Source organism: Pristis pectinata, chromosome 6 (genome assembly GCF_009764475.1).
Source record: "Pristis pectinata isolate sPriPec2 chromosome 6, sPriPec2.1.pri, whole genome shotgun sequence".
In the NCBI taxonomy this organism is placed as follows: domain Eukaryota; kingdom Metazoa; phylum Chordata; class Chondrichthyes; order Rhinopristiformes; family Pristidae; genus Pristis; species Pristis pectinata.
Window position 1 is genome coordinate 25,967,256 of NC_067410.1, and position 19,144 is coordinate 25,986,399.

Here is a 19,144-nt window from a genome sequence, read left to right on the forward strand (position 1 = left end):
TATCCTATCCTATTTGCTCTTTGACTTCCAAGTAACTGAATTTTTGTGAGTCCCACCTGTTTTCTTCACGTTGTTCTAAATATTCAGTATCACCTCTATGAATGCCTCCTGCTGATATGCCAAGTGGGGGAAAAATATAAGAAACTGTACTACTGAGCCATGTATATCCCTTTACATAACCATTGTAAATGAATAAAATTATGCTCATCAATTCTTGCTGGTAAATCAATTTAAGCCACCCGGCTTTACTCCCTAAAATTGTCCAGAATTAACCAATATGTAGCAAGTGTGCTTTTTTTTCCCTGAGTGCCTTTGGAGAGCTCTATGCCTCTATACTTCTGGGAATGACTCTACCACAGATAACATTAGGGTTGTTGAAGTATTGTTCTGTTATTTTTACATTTATCAGAAATTCGCCTATGTATTTGCTATGATATTTCCCTTTGACCCAGGCAGCAGTCATTTAAACCTGAGGTATGTAGAGATTTATTCTTGCAGAGGATGGTGAATCTCTGGAATTCTCTGCCTTGGTGTGTGGTAGAAACTCAATAATTAGAAGTATTTAAAGTGAAGGTGGATAAATAATTTGATAGATCAAGGAATAGAGGAGTATGGAGAAATGCTACAGAGGAGAAGTTAAGGCCAGCATAGATCAGCCATGATCATGCTAAAAGGCCTGATGGCCTACTCCTGCACTTACTTTCTTGTGTTCTTGATGGTATCAGCACTTTTTAAAAGAGGGAAACTGAGTTTGACAGCTGTAATAGAAAACTAACAAACTGTGTAAAGGGATCCTGTGCATGTAGTATGCAGATATTATCCAAACTTTATCCAAACAATTGTTATGTAAAATAAGGACTCATTGGGATAACATTGATAGACCATTAACTAAATGACATTGAGGTAGGCATAATGGGTCTTTTCACATTGACAGGCTGTTACTAGTGGGGTGCCAATGGATCACAATCAGGCGATAAGCAATTTACAATGTATATTAGTGAAAAGACCTAGTATAGTGTGCCCAAATTTCCTGGCTATACAAGCAAAGTAGAACAGTCAGGAGAACACAGACAGACTGAGTAATCAATAAGAAGGTGACAGATAATCCATTGGTGATTGGAGAGAGTGGAAATCCAACGTTATTCACTTTAGCAAGAAGGGTAGAAAAATAATTAGTAACACTGTAGTAAATGAAAACATAGAGCAAGATTTTGGTGCTCAGGTTTATGAAAAGGGAAAATTACATAGGTACAGCAAACAAATGATAAGTTGGTCTTCATTGCCAGTGGGTTGGAGCACATAAGTAGGGAAATCTTGCTGGAATTGGATAGGGCTTTGGTGAGGCCATACGTGAGGAAATGTGTAGTTCTGGTCTCAATATTAAGAAAAGCTTTTCTTGCCTGGGAGGCAATGCAGTCTAGATTTACTAGGTTGATTTCTTTAGTGGGATGATTGCCCAGTGATGCAACAGTAAATAAGATTGACTTGTATTCACTGGAGATTAGAAGGATGAGAGTAACTGGTTCACTCCAGTGCATTTGAGAAAATCTGAAAATTGGATGTAGTGCTGGAATTACTCCAACCATTGAAATCTGCTTTTCAAAGCAGATTTGGTTGTCTTTTTACTTTGAGCAGCTGGCTGATATTGTTTCAAAAATCTGGCAAAGTTTGTGTTTAAATTCTATTTCCAAGATTTTAAGGATTAAGTGAAAGATGCCTGTAAGGATTTTTATCAGTTATTTTTTACAGTAAAAGCCAAATACTGCAGGTGCTTGTGCATTTTCAACAGCCTTTGAAATATTTGGAAGGTCACGCAGCTTGTGGAAGAAGACTTCAGAGTAAACATTTTATAGTTTTATAATATTGCAGGCTCAAATATATGATATCATTTTGATTGGTAATTATATATTTATTTCAATTGCTCGGGATTTTAGTTTTGCCCAGTGGAGCACAAATCATAGTTCTAAGTCACACAATCAAAAATGTGGCTGAGACGATACCTATTTTACAAATGAAACAAGGAAACTATACCTTTTGTGCTAACTACTAAACAAAAATATGATGGGGAGAAAATGTCCTTTACTTGCAATGCTTAACCTCAGAGTACAAATATGTCTTTCTTCTGATAACACTATGAATGCTCCAGTTCAATTGTAAATTAGATGCTTGTCAATTTTTAAATTTTACAAGTATTATGTAAATATTGTTGAAGAAAACAGTTGTTCATGAATGCGTACTTTTAAGAAAGATGGATTAAGGTTTTATCATGTACTTAAATATTCTGGCACAAGTGCTTGAATTGTAATTAAAATTACTAATTTGGCAATATGTAACTTATATATGCAATATAAATTGTATTTTTATAGTAGGCTTAACTTAGACAACCATTCTATGGTGTTTTAAAGAGAAATAATCAAAATGGATGCCAAATCAAAGAACAGATAATGACAGTGTCAGAGAGGTGGTGAAAAGGAATAACTAAATAATATAAGAATGCACATGGAAACTGACTCTATATATTTAACTGATGGTGACAAGAGGCAGTATGAAAAAGGTGAGAAAAGGGAGCAAATAATAGGATTTTGAGAGATTCCAAGATAAGAGGGCAATCATTGGAAAAAGAAGCTACTTCTACAAACGTTCATCCTCCAAACAATTCGGTAAATCATGGAGAATCAAAAAGCAATCCCAATCAACCAGATAATGGAAAATATGTCAATTAGCAGCTCATGGAAGAAAATACTTCAGAGTTAACATTTTATAGTTTAATAGTATTGCAGGCTCAAATATATGATATAATTTTGATTGATAATTATATATTTATTTCATTTGAGCAGGATTTTAGTTTTGCCTAATGGAGCACAAATCATAGTACTAAGTCACATAATCAAAAATGTGGCTGACATGTAACTTGATCAGAGAAGCCTCAGACATGGTTGCAGGAAGGGCAGACACAGGTTTGGGAAGTGACAATACTCAAAGAATATTCAAGGACTTTAGAGAAGTTATATTTGGAAAGAATTGGGGTTTGCAATAACTGGGAGGATGTGATTCGAGCATTTTTTTGAGTAGAGTTTTGATGGCAGTGCCTTTAAAAGAATTGTGATGTTATGTTCAAAGTCAGGGAGTGGCATCAGGAGGTGAAGTTGGGTACTTACCAGCTTGGCAAGAAAAGGTTCCAAAGAACAAGACTTGGGTCTCTTGAATGGAAAAACTCATAATAGAAGAATGCACAGGATTTAAAGAAATGTAGTTTTATGGCAAAATGTACATATGTTTTAACAATAACATGAAGTCATTAACTCGCTACATGAGATTGTTCCCAAAAGATCCATTTGAAAACCATTTGAACCAAATTTTTAGCCGTATTAATTATTGCCCATATGCCAATTTTGTACTGCGATGGAATCTAGTTCTTCCATAAAACAGACTGATTGTAAAGTTTTGTAACTTGTAAAGTTTTGCAATCATGCCATTCCGTCAGTCTATGCTCCATAGTTGTGCAATAAATAACATTAAATTTGAAACAAGCTCATCACAAACTGAGTATATTTTTCAAAACAAGGTTATTATGTCATTGCAAGAAGGTGAATTCTCTGGAATGAGTCTGGTTCTAAAAAAACCAGCAAAAATCCTTGGTCTGCTCCACAAAGCATCTGATTCTTCTTGCTGCAGGCAGTATTTATAACCACTTGAATCTGAGCTTCACATACTTATTAATCTAGTAAATGTTTAAAAATAGAATGCAAGATTTTTTGACTGCATGCATCAATTTTTAATAAATGTAGTTGCATTTTATACTGTTCAATCAATGAAGGCAAAAATGCCCCAGAATTCTTGAATAACTAAAGCTGGGTGCTGTCAGCACTTTGGGGCATCAAGACAAAAAGTAATCTGTTGTAAATTTTCAAAGTACACTTCAGAATCAGAATCAAGTTATTATCACTGACTTATATGATGTGAAATTTATTGTTTTGCTGCAGCAGTACAATGCAAAGACATAAAAATTACTAAATAAATAAATAATGGGCAGAATAATGAGGTAGTGTTCGTGGACCGTTCAGAAATCTGATGGCAGAGGGGAAGAAGCTGTTCCTAAATCACTGTGTGTGGGTTATGGAATCATCATAAAGACCAAAAGCACTCTTTTAATGCAGAGAACTTTTTTTTCTTTCTTTGAGCTCAGCAGATTTTCTGTTACTTATGACCAATATTGTTGAAGTCTGTGCACTTCAGAAAATGATCATTCACCTGCTGATCCAGATTTTTGACACTAAATGTAATTCTGATTTTGAAAATGGGTCTCAGTGTTGATGAATTGTGCATTTTCAGATGAGCTGCGACGTGCCCATGCAGAAACTGGAGGTTCTGAGCATGAGATACAACAACTTCAACAGGAACTGAAGGGAGCACAAGACCTGGCCAGAACCAACAAACAAAAATGTTTTGAAGTACAAGGTAAACTCTATATTTGTGTTTTTATATGATGAAAAATGGATGACTTGAAAACAAGTATAGTGATTTTCAGGTAGGCAGTGCAGCTGAGTGTTAAGAAGTGATTCAGTTTACTTTGAGCCAATGTTCACTCATTTCAATTAAGACTACCTTTTTTAATGCTTAAAGTAATATAATTCAAGCACTTATTTGTGGGAATTTGGGCATTGCCAGAAATCTGCTGATCTTTGCCAGAAACAGTTTTTATTCAGAAATGTTTGGATCTAAAGATTTTATTTGTTCAAATGAATCATTATTTTAAATATTTTGCTATTTTGTTAAATGATCTGATTTTTTCATTTTCCTGCTTTCACTGACTTCCTGCACATTATTAATGATTTGTGAGGAACTGAATGAGAAAAGGTAGAAATCAAAAATCTGACTTCAGAAGCTAAATGACAACCTTTTTTTTATTTCAGAGGTATTAATTAAAGTAATAAACTATGGGAAAAAAATCTGAAAAGACTTTAATATTCATTACAAAACAACACTATTCATGCCAGAGGGCAATTAGTTTTCTGCCAGAACCTGCATTTCCCACAAACCATTGCTTAAACTATGTAGTAGAAACATGAAAATATGCAGTTTTATTGAAATGAATGAATATTGATTCAAAGCAAACTGAGATGTTTCCTTTGTACTCTCTACCCTTCCCACTTCCCTGCAAATTAAAACATGTTTTATTTCTAACTACTACTTGTTCTGATGAAAGGACATTGATCTGGAATATTAGATACACAAGAGATTCTACAGATGCTGGAATCTGGAGCAACACACACAAAATCCTGGAGGAACTCAGCAGGCCAGGCAGCATCCATGGAGGGAAATAAACAGTTGACGTTTTGGGTCGAGACCCTTCATCAGTCATGATGAAAGACTTCGACCCAAAACATTGACTGTTTATTTCCCTCCACAGATGCTGCCTGACCTGCTGAGTTTCTCCAGCATTTTGTGTGTGTTGATCTGAAATATTAATTCTCATTTGTCTCACCACTGAAGCTGCCCTACCTGCAATTTCTGTTTTTCTTCAATATTTCCAGAATCTGCAGATTTTTATTTCTTCAGCTGTTTTCTGAAGGTATTGCAGTTTTAAAAAACCTGGATACATGTAATAGATTGTTTATTTGTATTCTGATAAAAACCAGAAAATGCCAACTTTGCCTATTCCTGCATGAGAAATTGTGAGGAATCATTTTCAATCTAGATACTCCATCCCAGACATAAGTACTTTTATGTCTTGTCACAGCAGCATAATTCCAATCAACTAATGGAAATAGTAGGATCATGCGATCGTGGATAAAGTCATGTCCACAATTGGTAACAAATTCATATTGGATCTGTGTGTTTAAGTCCTACAGTTCTGAAAATGAAGCTTTTGGCTTGGTATTGTAAATACAGTGCAACAATATGGAACATAAATAAACATCATTTGCTAGAGTAAAGGAGATCAAAGTTAAACTTTGTTCCTTCATCTAAAATTTCACAGTGCTAAATAATTAAACTCTTGGATTCTTTCATAGGTAAGAATTGCCATTTTATAATTAACAATTGAAATTATCCACAGATTACCTTTAATTAAAGTGTAAGAATGTCTATTTGCAAAATACTTCAACTTAAACCATTTATGTGGTTTATTTTGCTTTGTATTCATTTAGCTTTATTTCCATTTCACTATTGTAATATCTCCTGCCTTCATCTTTAGTTCTCCTCTAAAGTCATTCCCATGTATTAAAGAAGAATTCTATTGCAGCTTTCTCTTTCCTAATTGATAATGTATCCTGGTCATTTCTACTAATTACATTGGATTGTGGTTGCTTTACATGAAAACAATTCAGACTGAAAGCAATGCATCAAAAAGTGCACTATGAAACCATGAAGTTTATTGTGTCCATTGTCTCTTTACAGCACTTCTTGAAGAGGAAAGAAAGATAAATAAACAGCAAGCAGAAGAATCAGCCAGGCAAATCCAAGTTTTGCAAGGTATAAGTTCACTCAAAGCTGTTTATATGATGCATGTTGGCTTCACAAATCCATATTTATATTACCTATCTTTCGTTTTGGGCAAAATCCATCAGATCACTTTCAGTAATATGTCTTGTTTCTTCATATAAGATTGTCATTTACTAATATTGCTATATTTAAACTGCTTTTAGTAGCAGAAAAAGTTGTATGGATTAGCTTGATGGTAAATGAAATTAATGTGGTTTTATCTGAAAACCAATACAATATTCTTGATAGCATTTAAAATAAATCCAAAGCCTTTAGTTAATTTGAGCTGTTGTACTTAAAGCATAATCATTACATTTTTGTAATATTTCAAATGAAATGTACATATTTGATTGCCAGACCTCTTCATTCAAGTGAAAATAACTTTTATCTTCCATGTGCAGCTCAGCTCTGTGATTTACAGAAGGATATTGAAATACTTAGAGAGGAGAAAGAGATTGAAATTGTCAAGACTCGTGATCAATTGGCAAGTACCCAAGAAGAGATTGTGGCTTTGCGACAGACAGCAATGGAAGCAGCAACAGGCCGTGAAACCGACATTGCCATTCTCCAAGGGGAGTTACTCAAGGTGCACACTGAGCTTGAACGATGGCGACAAACTGCCTCAGAGTATGAATCAGAAATCCTAAATCTTCAAACCAAGCTCCAGCATCAGACCCAACAGCAAATTGATAAACAGAAAGGGGAAGCAATCCAATTACAAGGTGAGGAGAATGATACTTCATTGTGCACATGAGGTTTCTAAAATATTTTGTTGTTAGTGGTCTATTTATCTGTAATGAACACAAGTAGTCAAAGCAGAAACGTGTTGTTTGGACCCTCAAGCGTTCTCTGCCATTCTGTTACCTGTTTGATCCTCAAATTCCTTCCTTTATCTATCACTCTCAGGCTTGAACATACTTAGTGACTGAGTACAGCCCCATGTACGAAGGAATTCCATGAATTTCAATTCAGTCCTAACTAATGCTTTATGCACTTATTTTGAGAATTTACCCTGTGGGTCATTTGCCCTGTCAATCCCTCTCATAATCTTTCATTTTTCAATATTGCCTCTCATTCTTCTGAAGTTCAGCACAACGTTGTGGACCTGTTCCTGTGCTGTACTGTTCTTTGTTCTACTTCCAGTGAGACCAATAATTTCCTTATTATTATGAAATCTAAATGTATAGATTAGAATTGACTCTGATGGTATCCCATTCATCACACATTTAGTAGATTAAGTTTGGTTAATTATGCTGAACTCCTGCAATGTATTTAGTTTTGTTAAATAATTGGAGGAAAACAATCTAACATGTATTTTTGTTTCCATAACTAATCCCTCAGTTTATATTTCACATGTACTACATTATCATCAGTAGGGTGCCTTACTAATGGCCATTCTCAGAACATAGGAACAGGAGTAAGTCATTCAGCTTCTCAAACCTTTTCCAACATTCATTTAAATTAAGACTGATCTGTTCATAACTCCATTTACTCACCTTTGTTTCAGATCTCTAGCTATCCTTATCTAATTAAAAAAAAGTATAATTCTTGCTCATAAGTTTTGATTGGTACAATATCCACAGCATATTGGGTTAGTAAGTTCCAGATGTCTTCTATCTTTACAGTGTAAAAGTAATCTCTGATTTCACTCCAATGCTGCCTAACTCTAATTTTAGTATTGTGTTGTAGTATTCTAGATACCTTTCATCTGATAGGAGAAGATATACATTTATATACTGCCTCTCTTAGCCTCGGGGTATACTAAAATGCATTGCAGTGACTAAAGTATCTTTGAGGTGTTTTCACTTTTCTCGGTAGATATCATGGCAGCCAATTTTGTTTTGCAGCATTCTGCCAAAAAGAGCAATGTCTAAATTTTTTAAGATATTGTGGATAAGGGATAAATATTGACAGGAATACCAGGAAGAATGCCCTTTCTCCTCTTCAAACAAGCCATGAGATAGTTTACATCCAGCCAAGAGGATTAGTGAGACATTCCTTTGATGTCTCATCCACAAATGAGCACCTCCAATCATGCAGAAGATCTTTAGTACTGCACTGAAATGTTGGTCTAGATTTTGTTAACAGTTTATGGAGGGGAACTTGAACCCAAAATCTTCTAACTTGGAAATGTGGAAGCTCCTATTGTGACATAGATGCCATGACAAAAATAGGTTTCATAAGAAAACAAGAAAATTGGAGCTGGAGTAGGCCACTCTGGTCCTCAAGACTGCCCCACCAATCAGTATGATCAAAGTTGATCTGCCCAGGCCTCATCTCTTCTTCAGTGCCAATTCCCCTTAGCCTTCAATTCTCTGATTGTTCAAATTTTTATCTATTTCCTCATTAAAAACTCACAATGATCTAGCCTCCAAAACCCTCCATGGTAGAGAATTACAGAGGCTCACCACCCGCTGCGAGAAAGAACTTTGGTTTTAAATGATCACCCCTTATTTTTGACTACATGCCCCTCATTTGAGACTCTCCCACATAACTCTCCCCATCAGAGCCAATTATCAATATTAAAACTTTGTTTCATTCAACCCTCAATATTCCAAACTCACAAGGCAAGCTTATGCAACTTTTATTTCTATTTGAATACCTTGATCACTTATGTCATTGTGATGAATCTGCACTCCGTCAATTCTTTCCAAATGTGGTTTGTAATATATTGAGCACGCTAATCCAAATAGAGTCTAAGTTTCTGCCTAACTGCCTAAACTTTCTCTTTTTTTTAGTTGAGTTTCAGTCTTTTTGATACCATTTTGTTCCCCTGGAGAAAAAAAAATGGACACCTCAATGAAAATCATAAATAAAAAACACAAATGCTGGAAATTTGAAAGAAAACCAAAAATTGCTAGAAGTACTCAGCAGGTCGGGCAGCATCTTTGGAAGTAGAAATAAATTAACGTCAGGTTGAAGACCCTTCATCAAAACTGGAAAAGTGAAAGAACAAATTAGTGTTATGTTGCAGAGAATTGGAATTCGTTTATTATTGCCACATGTACTGAGGTACAGTAAAAAAAAACTTAGGTTTGCATGCCATCCATACAGATCATTTCAAACACAAGTACATTGAGGTAGTACAAGTGAAAAGCAATAACAGAATGCAGAATATAGTGTTACAGTTATAGAGAAGGTGCAGTGCAGGTAGACAATAAGGTGCAGTGCAGGTAGACAATAAGGTGTAAGGGCCATGATGAAGATAGATTGTGAGGTCAAGAGTTCATCTTTAATGTGCAAGAGGTCCATTCCCGAGTCTTATAACAGCAGTATAGAAGCTGTCATGCCTGGTGGTGCATGTTTTCAAGCTTTTGTATCTTTTGCCGAATGGAAGAGAGAATGTCCGGGTGGGAGGAGTCTTTGATTATGCTGGCTGCTTTTCCGAAGCAGTGAGAAGTATAGACAGAATCAATGGAGGGAAGGCTGATTTTTGGATGGACTGGACTGTATCCAAAACTCTCTGCAATTTCTTGCAGTCTTGGGCAGAGCAGTTGCCATACCAAGCTGTGAAGCATCCGATAGGATGCTTTGAGGACCGATGGGGAAGGAGCAAAGGAACCATTTCTGATCGCCATGGTAATAAGCTGTTGGTGAAACTATTAGATTGATAAGTTAATGAATGCATTTAAAGAGAGGGAACACAAACAAGAGGAGGTGTAAAGGCTGTGAAAGGCAGCACTCTAGGAAATGCCCAGAAAGTCAGGCTAGTTGAGAGAGGAAAACTTAACAAATATTATAGATGGCCGACCTACAGCAGAACTGGCAAGTTTTACACACAGAGATGTTGAGTCATCTGAAGTTGTTGAATTTGATACTGATTTCTCATTTTTTCAGTTCTAACAAAGGGTTTTCAATCTAAAATGTTAACTGATTCTCTTTCTACAGCTGCTGCCTGATCTGCCAAGTGTGTCCTGCATTTTCTGTTTTTATGCTTCATGTTATTTGTGGAGCTGGATATACAGTTCTAAATGCTTTCATTGGTGTTATTAATATATATTTAAAACTGAGGCACAATTTCAGACACTTAGAGATCACAACTTGTCATTCTGATCCAATCAGAGAACAAAGTCTTTATTCCTACTCTGTCTCCCACCTTCCAAACAACTGCAAGCTTAACTAATTCAGAATGCTCACATTTGTGTTTGTAACCTTGTGTGCAGAAAGTTATCGAATACTTGCCAGAGAGGTATACAGGCAACATCCAAGGACACTAGGCTATGCTCGAGATCTCCTCAAAACAATAAATGTATTTAGTTGGACATTATGCCCATACATAAATAATTATTGTCTTTGTAAAGTCTAAGTCCTCACTTCTGCTGCTTCTGATTGAAAATTTTAGTAGTTTCCTCTTAATTGTACTGTTGATACCTTGATTTGCCACACTAAACTATTTTCTAAACCACTGTTCATATGGCTAATGCATCTGTAATTTCCCTGTATATTTCTCTTGTGTCATGAATTGGAAACCAGCAATTACTATTACTTCTGTAGAGAACCTTGGGATGTTTAACTGCATTGAAGCTATGCTTTAAATGCAAATTGTTTTTGGTATATTCCAGTATTATCACTGTACATTTTCTTTTACAAGTGATCAGTTTTGATCACCCAGCTATAGGAAAGATGTCATTAAGCTGGAAAGAGTACAGAGAAGATTTACAAGGATGTTGCCAGGACTCGAGGGAGTGAGTTATGGAGAGAGGTTGAGCAGGTTGGGACTGTTTACATTGGAATGTAGGAAAAAAGAGGGGTGATCTTATAGAGATGTATGAAATCATGAAGGGTATAGATAGGGTCAACGTGCACAGTCTTTTTCCCAGGGTTGGGGAATCAAGAACTAGAGGACATAGGTTTAAGGTGAGAGGGGAGAGATTTAATAGGAACCTGAGGGTGGTCAGTATATGGAATGAGCTGCCAGAGGAAGTACAGGTACATTAATACCATTTGAAGGGGTACGTGGATATGGAAGGTTTGGAGGGATATGGGCCAAGCTCAGGCAAATGAGACTTGCTTAGATGGAAATTTTGGTCGGCATGGACCAGTTGGGCCAAAGGATCTGTTTCCATGCTGTATGCCTCTAAGTTTTAAATCCACTATTTGATATTTTCAGGTTTTTCCTTTATTTGTTTATTGTAAAAACGAATACAAAACTTTAACTTCACAGGGCTGTTATTTCTTTATTATTTCTTCCTTCCTGCATCTATTTTTAATGGATCCACATTCCCCTTGACTGCTCTTTTCTCAGTTTATCTGTAGAATAAAAAACAATGACTTTAATATATCTTTTTCCATATTCATTCCTTTTATTATTTTCTTTATATCCCTTTGTTGCTTTATAGCTATCCCAGTGTACTGAACTTGCACTTGCCTTACATTTGTGTAAGTTTATGATACCTGTTCTTGACCAATGAATTGATTGGATTTAAAACTGGAAATATTATCTGTTAAAACTGTTGTTTAATTAGTTCTTAGGTGAAATATAAAGTTTTTTTTCCTTTCCTGAGACATTGCTATTCAATCACAGGGTTGATTGAAACAAATGATTAGGTAAGGAAATTATTTCGGTTGGGTGTAACTTTAGTTGACTTTTGTTGGATTGATTGTATGACAGATTATGTTTCTCTTAAAATTTAACTTCCAGTCTGCACCATTGGTATTAAGGATTTTCTCTGCAATAATGCACAGTACATTCAGTAAATAAGCAATGCTAGTACAAGGGAACAGTTGTTACAGTTCTAAGACTATTTTCCTTTGACTGTAAAAGTGGCTTGAAGAAATAAAAGCTAATCCTAATTATCAAAGTAATTTCACTGATTAAGGAAAGTTATGCCCCTACAGCACAAACAACTGATTCAGTATTGCATTTTTTGTCCTTTTTTAGTCAGAGGTAACTTCTGTGCAATTTTACTACAACCTCCCCAGTGGCAGTTTACGCTAGAAATTACATCATCTGCTTTTCACTCTCTGAATTACCAGCAACTCAAGAATGCCTGTCAATCTCATATGGTTCCACCCAATAGAAGTTGTGGAAGCGTAGAAAATATTTGGTGAAATTAGTTCAAGAACTCAACCCTTGGTGAAAGGTAGCAAACGTAGTTAATAAAATGTGAAGAGTAAGCAAACTTTGACACTGAATTCCTCTACATTTTAATTGCAAACTACCCGGAATGAAATCTTCAGATCAGAGCCTAAAAATCTTACATTGATGAAATTCCTCCTTATATTACTGTAGTTTACTGAACTAGAACATAGCTTTTTTTCAATATATCATATATGTTACAATTGAAGCTACTTAAAGGATTTGTGAAACATGAACAAACTGTAGCTAATTTAAGACTACCTGAAATTAGCATGCCGTGTTTGCATGTTCTTTATCCCTGCAGCATTTATGAGCCATTATCACCATCCTCCTCTTCCCTCTGTATCCCCACTCCCTCAGTATGCTATCCTACTCAGATTTTTAGAACTCCTAATGCAATTCTTTCATAGAAGACTTTAATCTTTATTCTTTTGACTTCATGAGAACAAAAGAAAATAAACAGGAGCAGGAGCAGACCATCTGGCCTTTTGAACCTTCTCTGCCTTCATCAAGGTCATCGCTGATCTTAGACCGCAACACCATTTCCCTGCTCTATCCCAATATCCCTTAATTCCCTTAATATCCCAGAATCTATCAACCTCTGTTTCAAGTAAATTTAATGACCGAGCCACCATCACTGCAAACATTGACCACCGTCCGCATGAAGAAATTTCTTACCATCTCCATCCTAAGATGCCCAACCCTTTGAGACTGTGACCTTTGGTCTGGACTAGGCACTATGGCAGCACAGCATGACTCCAGGGTGTTGACTTTGTGGAGTTTGCACATTCTTCCCTTAACATTCTTCCCTTCTGCAAGGGCACTGGTTTGCTCTCAAATCCCAAAGACATGGTGGATTAAGTAGCTGCTCTAAATTACCCTTCAGTATGGCTAAGAACCAAAGGGGAGTTGATGAACATGTGGAATAAGTTGCAGTGCTACAGCGGGAAAGGGAATAGGACTGGGAGCCATTATGGACCTGGTGGACTGAATATGCTCTTCTTGTAGTGTAATAAGTAACACGTCAGCCAAGGCAAACATCCTTCCTGCATTTAGTCTGTCAAGCCCTGTAAGAAGTTTCAATATCTCTCATTCTTCTGAATCTGGAGTACAGGTCTAGTCCACTTAATTTCTCCTTGTATAACAAACCTGGCATCTCTGGAGCAAATAAATCTTTGCTGCACTCCTTCTATGGCAAGTATATCCTTTTTTTAAGGTATGGAGATCAGATCTCCATACATTACTCCAAATGCAGAGTCACCAATGCCCTATATAAATGCAGTAAGACATCCTTACTCCTGCAAACAAATCCTCTTGTAATAAAAGCCAGCACCCCATTTGCCTTCCTAATCACTTAGCACACCTGCATGTTGGCTTTCCATGGCTTTTCAATCATCAATGTTAACTAATCTCTCACCATTGGAAAAAATATTTTGCTTTTCTGTTATGTGCACCAAAGTGGATAATTTCACATTTTTCCTCATTATATTACATTTGCCATGTTATTGCCCACTCAGTCTATAGCTGGTCTTTATCTCTTTGAAACTTCCTTACATCCCCCTCCTTACTCATAATTCCACCTAATTTATCACCTGCAAATTTGGAAACATGACATTTGGTCCCCTTGGTCACATTATTGGTATAGATCGTGAATAGCTGGGTCCCAAGCACTAAATCCTGTGGAGGCTCAGCAGTCACAGCCTGCCAACCTGAAAAAGATCCATTTATTCCTGCTCTTTACTTTCTGACTGATAACCTATTCTCAATCCATGTCAATATACCACCCTGAAATTTGTTGACCTTATCAAAAGCTTCTTGAAAATCTAAATACACTACATCGAAAGAGGCTGAAGGGTGACCTTATGGAGCTTTATAAAATCATGAGGGATATGGATAAGGTCACAGCCTTTTTTCCAATGTAGGGGAGTCTAAGACTATAGGCAGACATTGAAGGTAAGAGGAGAAAGGTTTAAAGGGGACCTGAGGGACAAGTTTTTCACATAGAGGCTGGTGGGTATATGGAACAAGCTGCCAGAGGAAGTGATAGAGGCAGATACAACTACAATGTTTAAGAGGCATTTGGACAGGTTCATGGACAGCAGATGTTTAGAGGGATGTGGGCCAAATGAAGGCAAATGGGACTAGCTCAGCAAGGGCTTATTTCTGTGCTTTTTAGATCCAGATGAAGAGTCTTGACCCAAAACATCAACTGTCCATTTCCTTCCATAGATGCAGACTGACCCGCTGAGTTCCTCCAGCGCATTTTGTGTTGTTCTGTTTCTGTGCTGTATGATTCTATGACATCTACTGCCCCTCCGCCATCCATTCTACTAGTCAAATATGATTTCCTTTTCATATATCCATGTTGACTCTATTGTCTTATTATTCTTTTCAAGGTGTTCTGTTAGTACATCTTTCATTATATATTCCAGTATGTCCCTATAACTGATGTGAGGCTAACAGGTTGGTCGTTTTCTATGTTCTCTTTTCCCAAATAGTGCAGTCGCATTTGCTACACTCCAATCCACAGGAATAATTCCAGAAACAATAAAATTATGGAAGATGATAACCAGAGTACTCACTTATCCTTGTTGCTACTTCTTAAAACTCTGGCATGTAGGTCATCAGGTCGTTGGAATTTATCAGCTTTTGACCAAATTCTCTAACATTACTTTTTTAATTGAACTTACTTCCTTCAATTCTCCATTCTTGCAAGATACTTGGTCCTCTGGTAATTTTGGCAGATTTGTTGCATCTTCTGTGAACAAAAAGTAGTTGCTTAATTCCTTTTCCGTCCCTTTATTTCCCATTTTACATTAAATCAGTGACAATTTTTTTTTTAATTGCATTTAATATTTGACAAGGTATGAAAGTGCATTGTAACTATTCCAGATGAAGTAATCTACTTTTAGATGTATATTAAGCAAAAGAGGAGGAAGTGACTAAACTTAAATTTAAATTATTGGTCTTCTATGAAGCAGCCCAATTAAATAATTTACTTATTTTTTGCACAGAACCATAAAATATGTTGGCAGCAACAGGTTGTTCCGACTGATCGATTACAACATCCATGTATATCACAGCTTTCATGTCCTCATTACATCTCTGATAACTAGGTAAACACCATCAACCAATTTGTGCACAGCCAGATACCACAACGTGTATGTGAAATGACTGCTCAATGAGTATTGTTTGAGGGAATAAGTTTCTGGAAAATTTCAACAGCCCCTCTTTCTTCATTCACCTAAAGGTTTAGAGAGGGCCTTTTGAAAGACAGTGTGTCAACCTAGAATATGTGCTCCAGTTGTGAAGTGTATGTTGAGTCCACAACTTTACACAATATATTAATTTCAATTATTAAAAATATTTTTGACTACAACTAATTTTTTTGCAGTTTTTTTTTGATGTAGTCTTAATATAACATGATATTTACATCAGAATTTTTGTTTTTGTATGTAGAGACCTTATTTATATTATATAAGCATTAGAAGGAGCATTAATGCATTAGGATAAAAATTGTATTCTGTCTTGGGCAAGATCTCCAATTTTGCATCATTATTACTGTCTTATGGGGGCTGCAACTATGTCATCCCTAGTCCAATTGGGTTTGGCAAAACTGAGGATTGAACATTTAGACTCTACACTACTTCCTTGTAAAGTGGCAGGGCAAAACTACATTGACCCCAAATTATTTTGCAGCAAAATTTGACAAACACAGATAAGAACTAATGTAATTACCTGTGGGATATGGCCTGTTTCATGGTTTACATTTTCCCCACATAAAGTGGTTACAAACAATTATGTAGAGTATATAGTCATGCCTCTGATCTCTGCCATATATTTTAGAGTTGACTTTGGTATAATGGCATGAAAGCACAAACCAAGAGGCAGCTCCCAGTTGTCATCAAAAGCAGTCATGTCGCAGCATTCACGTTAGGCTCAGCTTCTTCCTCACCATTAAAATGACCCTAGAGCAGTCCCACAGGTGCAGGATAGTCAGGTACAAGATGTCTCTTATAGAACTCCATATGTTGTAGCATTTTAAGAAATGAGGGTGTAAATGTTAAGCACTCCCAGTGTCTGCTTAATAGTGCAGGCAGATGGCTAAACAATAGTTAAGTTACCCATTCATTTATTCTCTCAGACTGTCAGGATTCTTACATGGTGGGAGATAATTTGTTTAAAGATGTATGAAAGAAAGATATATGATGGTGAAATCATTATCACATGAGAGTTCACTCCTACATCCAAAAAAGTAATTTAACCATGAAAATAAATTTCCATAATAATTTAGCCATTCAGTGAATTATTCATTAAGCTTAAGTTTTATCATTTTACAGATTTTACTATTTAAGGTCTTAGTAAAATTGGCATGATTGTAAAGTAAGCTGGGCCAGTCATTGGTCACATGTGATTTAGCAAACATTACAGGATAGGGTGGATTCGACTCAACAGCCATACTCTGAATCATCATCACATGAAAATGAGTGTGAGAAAGTTTAGATGTTCAAATTCTTGCCAAAATTCTTGTACGATGAGGAATTTTTTTTTCATTTTGGCTTCTTCTGAAGTTTCATGAATTTTTAAAGATCTAATCAAATATGGTATATTTTTTTTATGTTTTGGACTGGTGACATAAGTTTTCTCTCCAGCACATATTTTCTTTGAATGACCACGAATGTATTAATGTCTTCTGTTCCTGTTACTGACAGCATTGCCCTGCAAGACCAGAATATTTTTGCTGCTGATATTTTGTTTTCAATGTGTGCACCAAAAAAAACATGATGTCACTACTAACCAATTAAAACTAGAATTCTGTGGGAGGGAGAACATGATGTTCAAGTGAAAGAATGCCATCAGTGCATATATGTTTGGCAAACATTTCGTCTTCATTCTAAAACTACTTTATACATGATAAATCTATTTATGTTGTTAACCTTGATGTTGCAGGTGCAGAAATCACACTTAAATGAAGAGACATTTTCTGATAATTTTTTTTAATTTTGAGCTTTCATTTTTGAGATGTAAACTAAGAAGTTGTACTTTGTTGTGGCTTGTGGAGTAATTCAGATCCCCTGTGTCAATACTTCATCAAAAGTTAATTATTGATAAATATTGAAAAACCCACATGTTTATTCTAGCAGTGGAATCAAGTTGCTTATAGTGAATCTCACTTATTCAGCAGCATTATGTGACTTTTGGTTTAAGCTAACATTGTTGTCAACCAGGATGCCAGACATAGTTCTAAGTGTCAAAGTTCCTGTGCCATAAGCACCATGACAAAAACCAAATTACTAGAAGTAGGAACATGCACTTTTATGATGTTTCATGTTTTCTGGATGTGCCATGGTTCTTAATAGATTGTGTTATTTTATAAATGTGCTGACATATAAAAACAAATGAAGCAGCCAACTTCCATATCATACTGATACGTTTTCGTATGCATCTGCCAGTGTCACACTTTTGATCCTTCCAAGAACATTCTCACCCATATAATGAAATAACCATTTAGCTTGTAACTATCTTCAACAATTTTTTAAGGAAATGTAAAATTGTAGAAGTTATGGAACCAGGAGGGAACAGAGTTTTCATTTAATGAATACATGTATCGTTATTGAGTTTTGAGGTGTGGTCATGCTCTTTCAATCTTTTTTCAATTTTGTTCCTGACAGCTAAACTGGATGAATTGCAAAAGCAGAGCAATATTCTGCAAAGTGATTGTGATATGCTTAGACAAGAGAAGGTTACTCTTTCAGAAAAATTGCAACAATATGAGGAAGAACTCCAATGGCAAGTTCCTACAATAATTGTTTATGTTTTTGTTACTTGAAATGATATTTTTGTTTTAATATTTCCATTTTTGATTGACTTCAATGAAGCATCTTCTAAATTGAATTGTTAAATTTACCTGCATTGTTTCTCATTAATTACTTACCCAAATTGAGCAGTCGATGAGAAAAAAAGTAAGTAAATTTAACAATTCAATTTAGAATATTGTCTGATTTTTTTTTTAAAATGTGACCATGGGTCACTGTTTTTAAAATTGTTTAAAATGATTTTAAGAACACTCCTTGCATTTTCTGATCATGAACTAAATTTGAGTACTACTTTGCTGTGTTGCAGCTGCAGTCCACAATTTACCAGACTCAACCAAGCTTTCTGATGGAGCTGAGGTGGCTCCCAATAGCATGAAAAACATTAATGAGTAATCCCAACCCTTCATATAACCTGCTGCTAATTATGAAGTGGGATTGTGAGAGGATGTACTCTTAGAAATACACCGCAAATAAAAGGAAGGCTAGCTTAAAGGAATATTTCTACAGTGTCTTCTTCTGAACATGAAATATGTGTTTATTGACAGGCGATTCAAAACTGACTGAAGATATCACAAAATATTGTTCTGTCATTTATTCCTGCCATTTGTTTAGCAAACTTGAAGCAAAATTATTAATAAATTCATCAGTAAAGTTCGGGGATGCACACTGTTCTCTACAGCCATCAGCATGAGTCCAGAAGGCTATATCATTGGCCTGATGCCAGGGTTAGGAATCTCTCTTTGGGCTGGAGTAGAAGGGAAAGGAT

The 19,144-nt window shown here is 35.9% G+C and overlaps 1 protein-coding gene across 1 annotated transcript in view; it reads left to right on the forward strand.

Annotated features, from left to right (window-relative positions):
* slmapa (sarcolemma associated protein a) overlaps positions 1-19,144 on the forward strand; it is a 157,362-nt gene that overhangs the window by 128,668 nt on the left and 9,550 nt on the right. Inside the window, 4 exon segments of the mRNA XM_052017577.1 lie at positions 4,333-4,458; positions 6,400-6,474; positions 6,885-7,205; positions 18,235-18,352. Coding sequence (XP_051873537.1) covers positions 4,333-4,458; positions 6,400-6,474; positions 6,885-7,205; positions 18,235-18,352 — 640 coding nt within the window.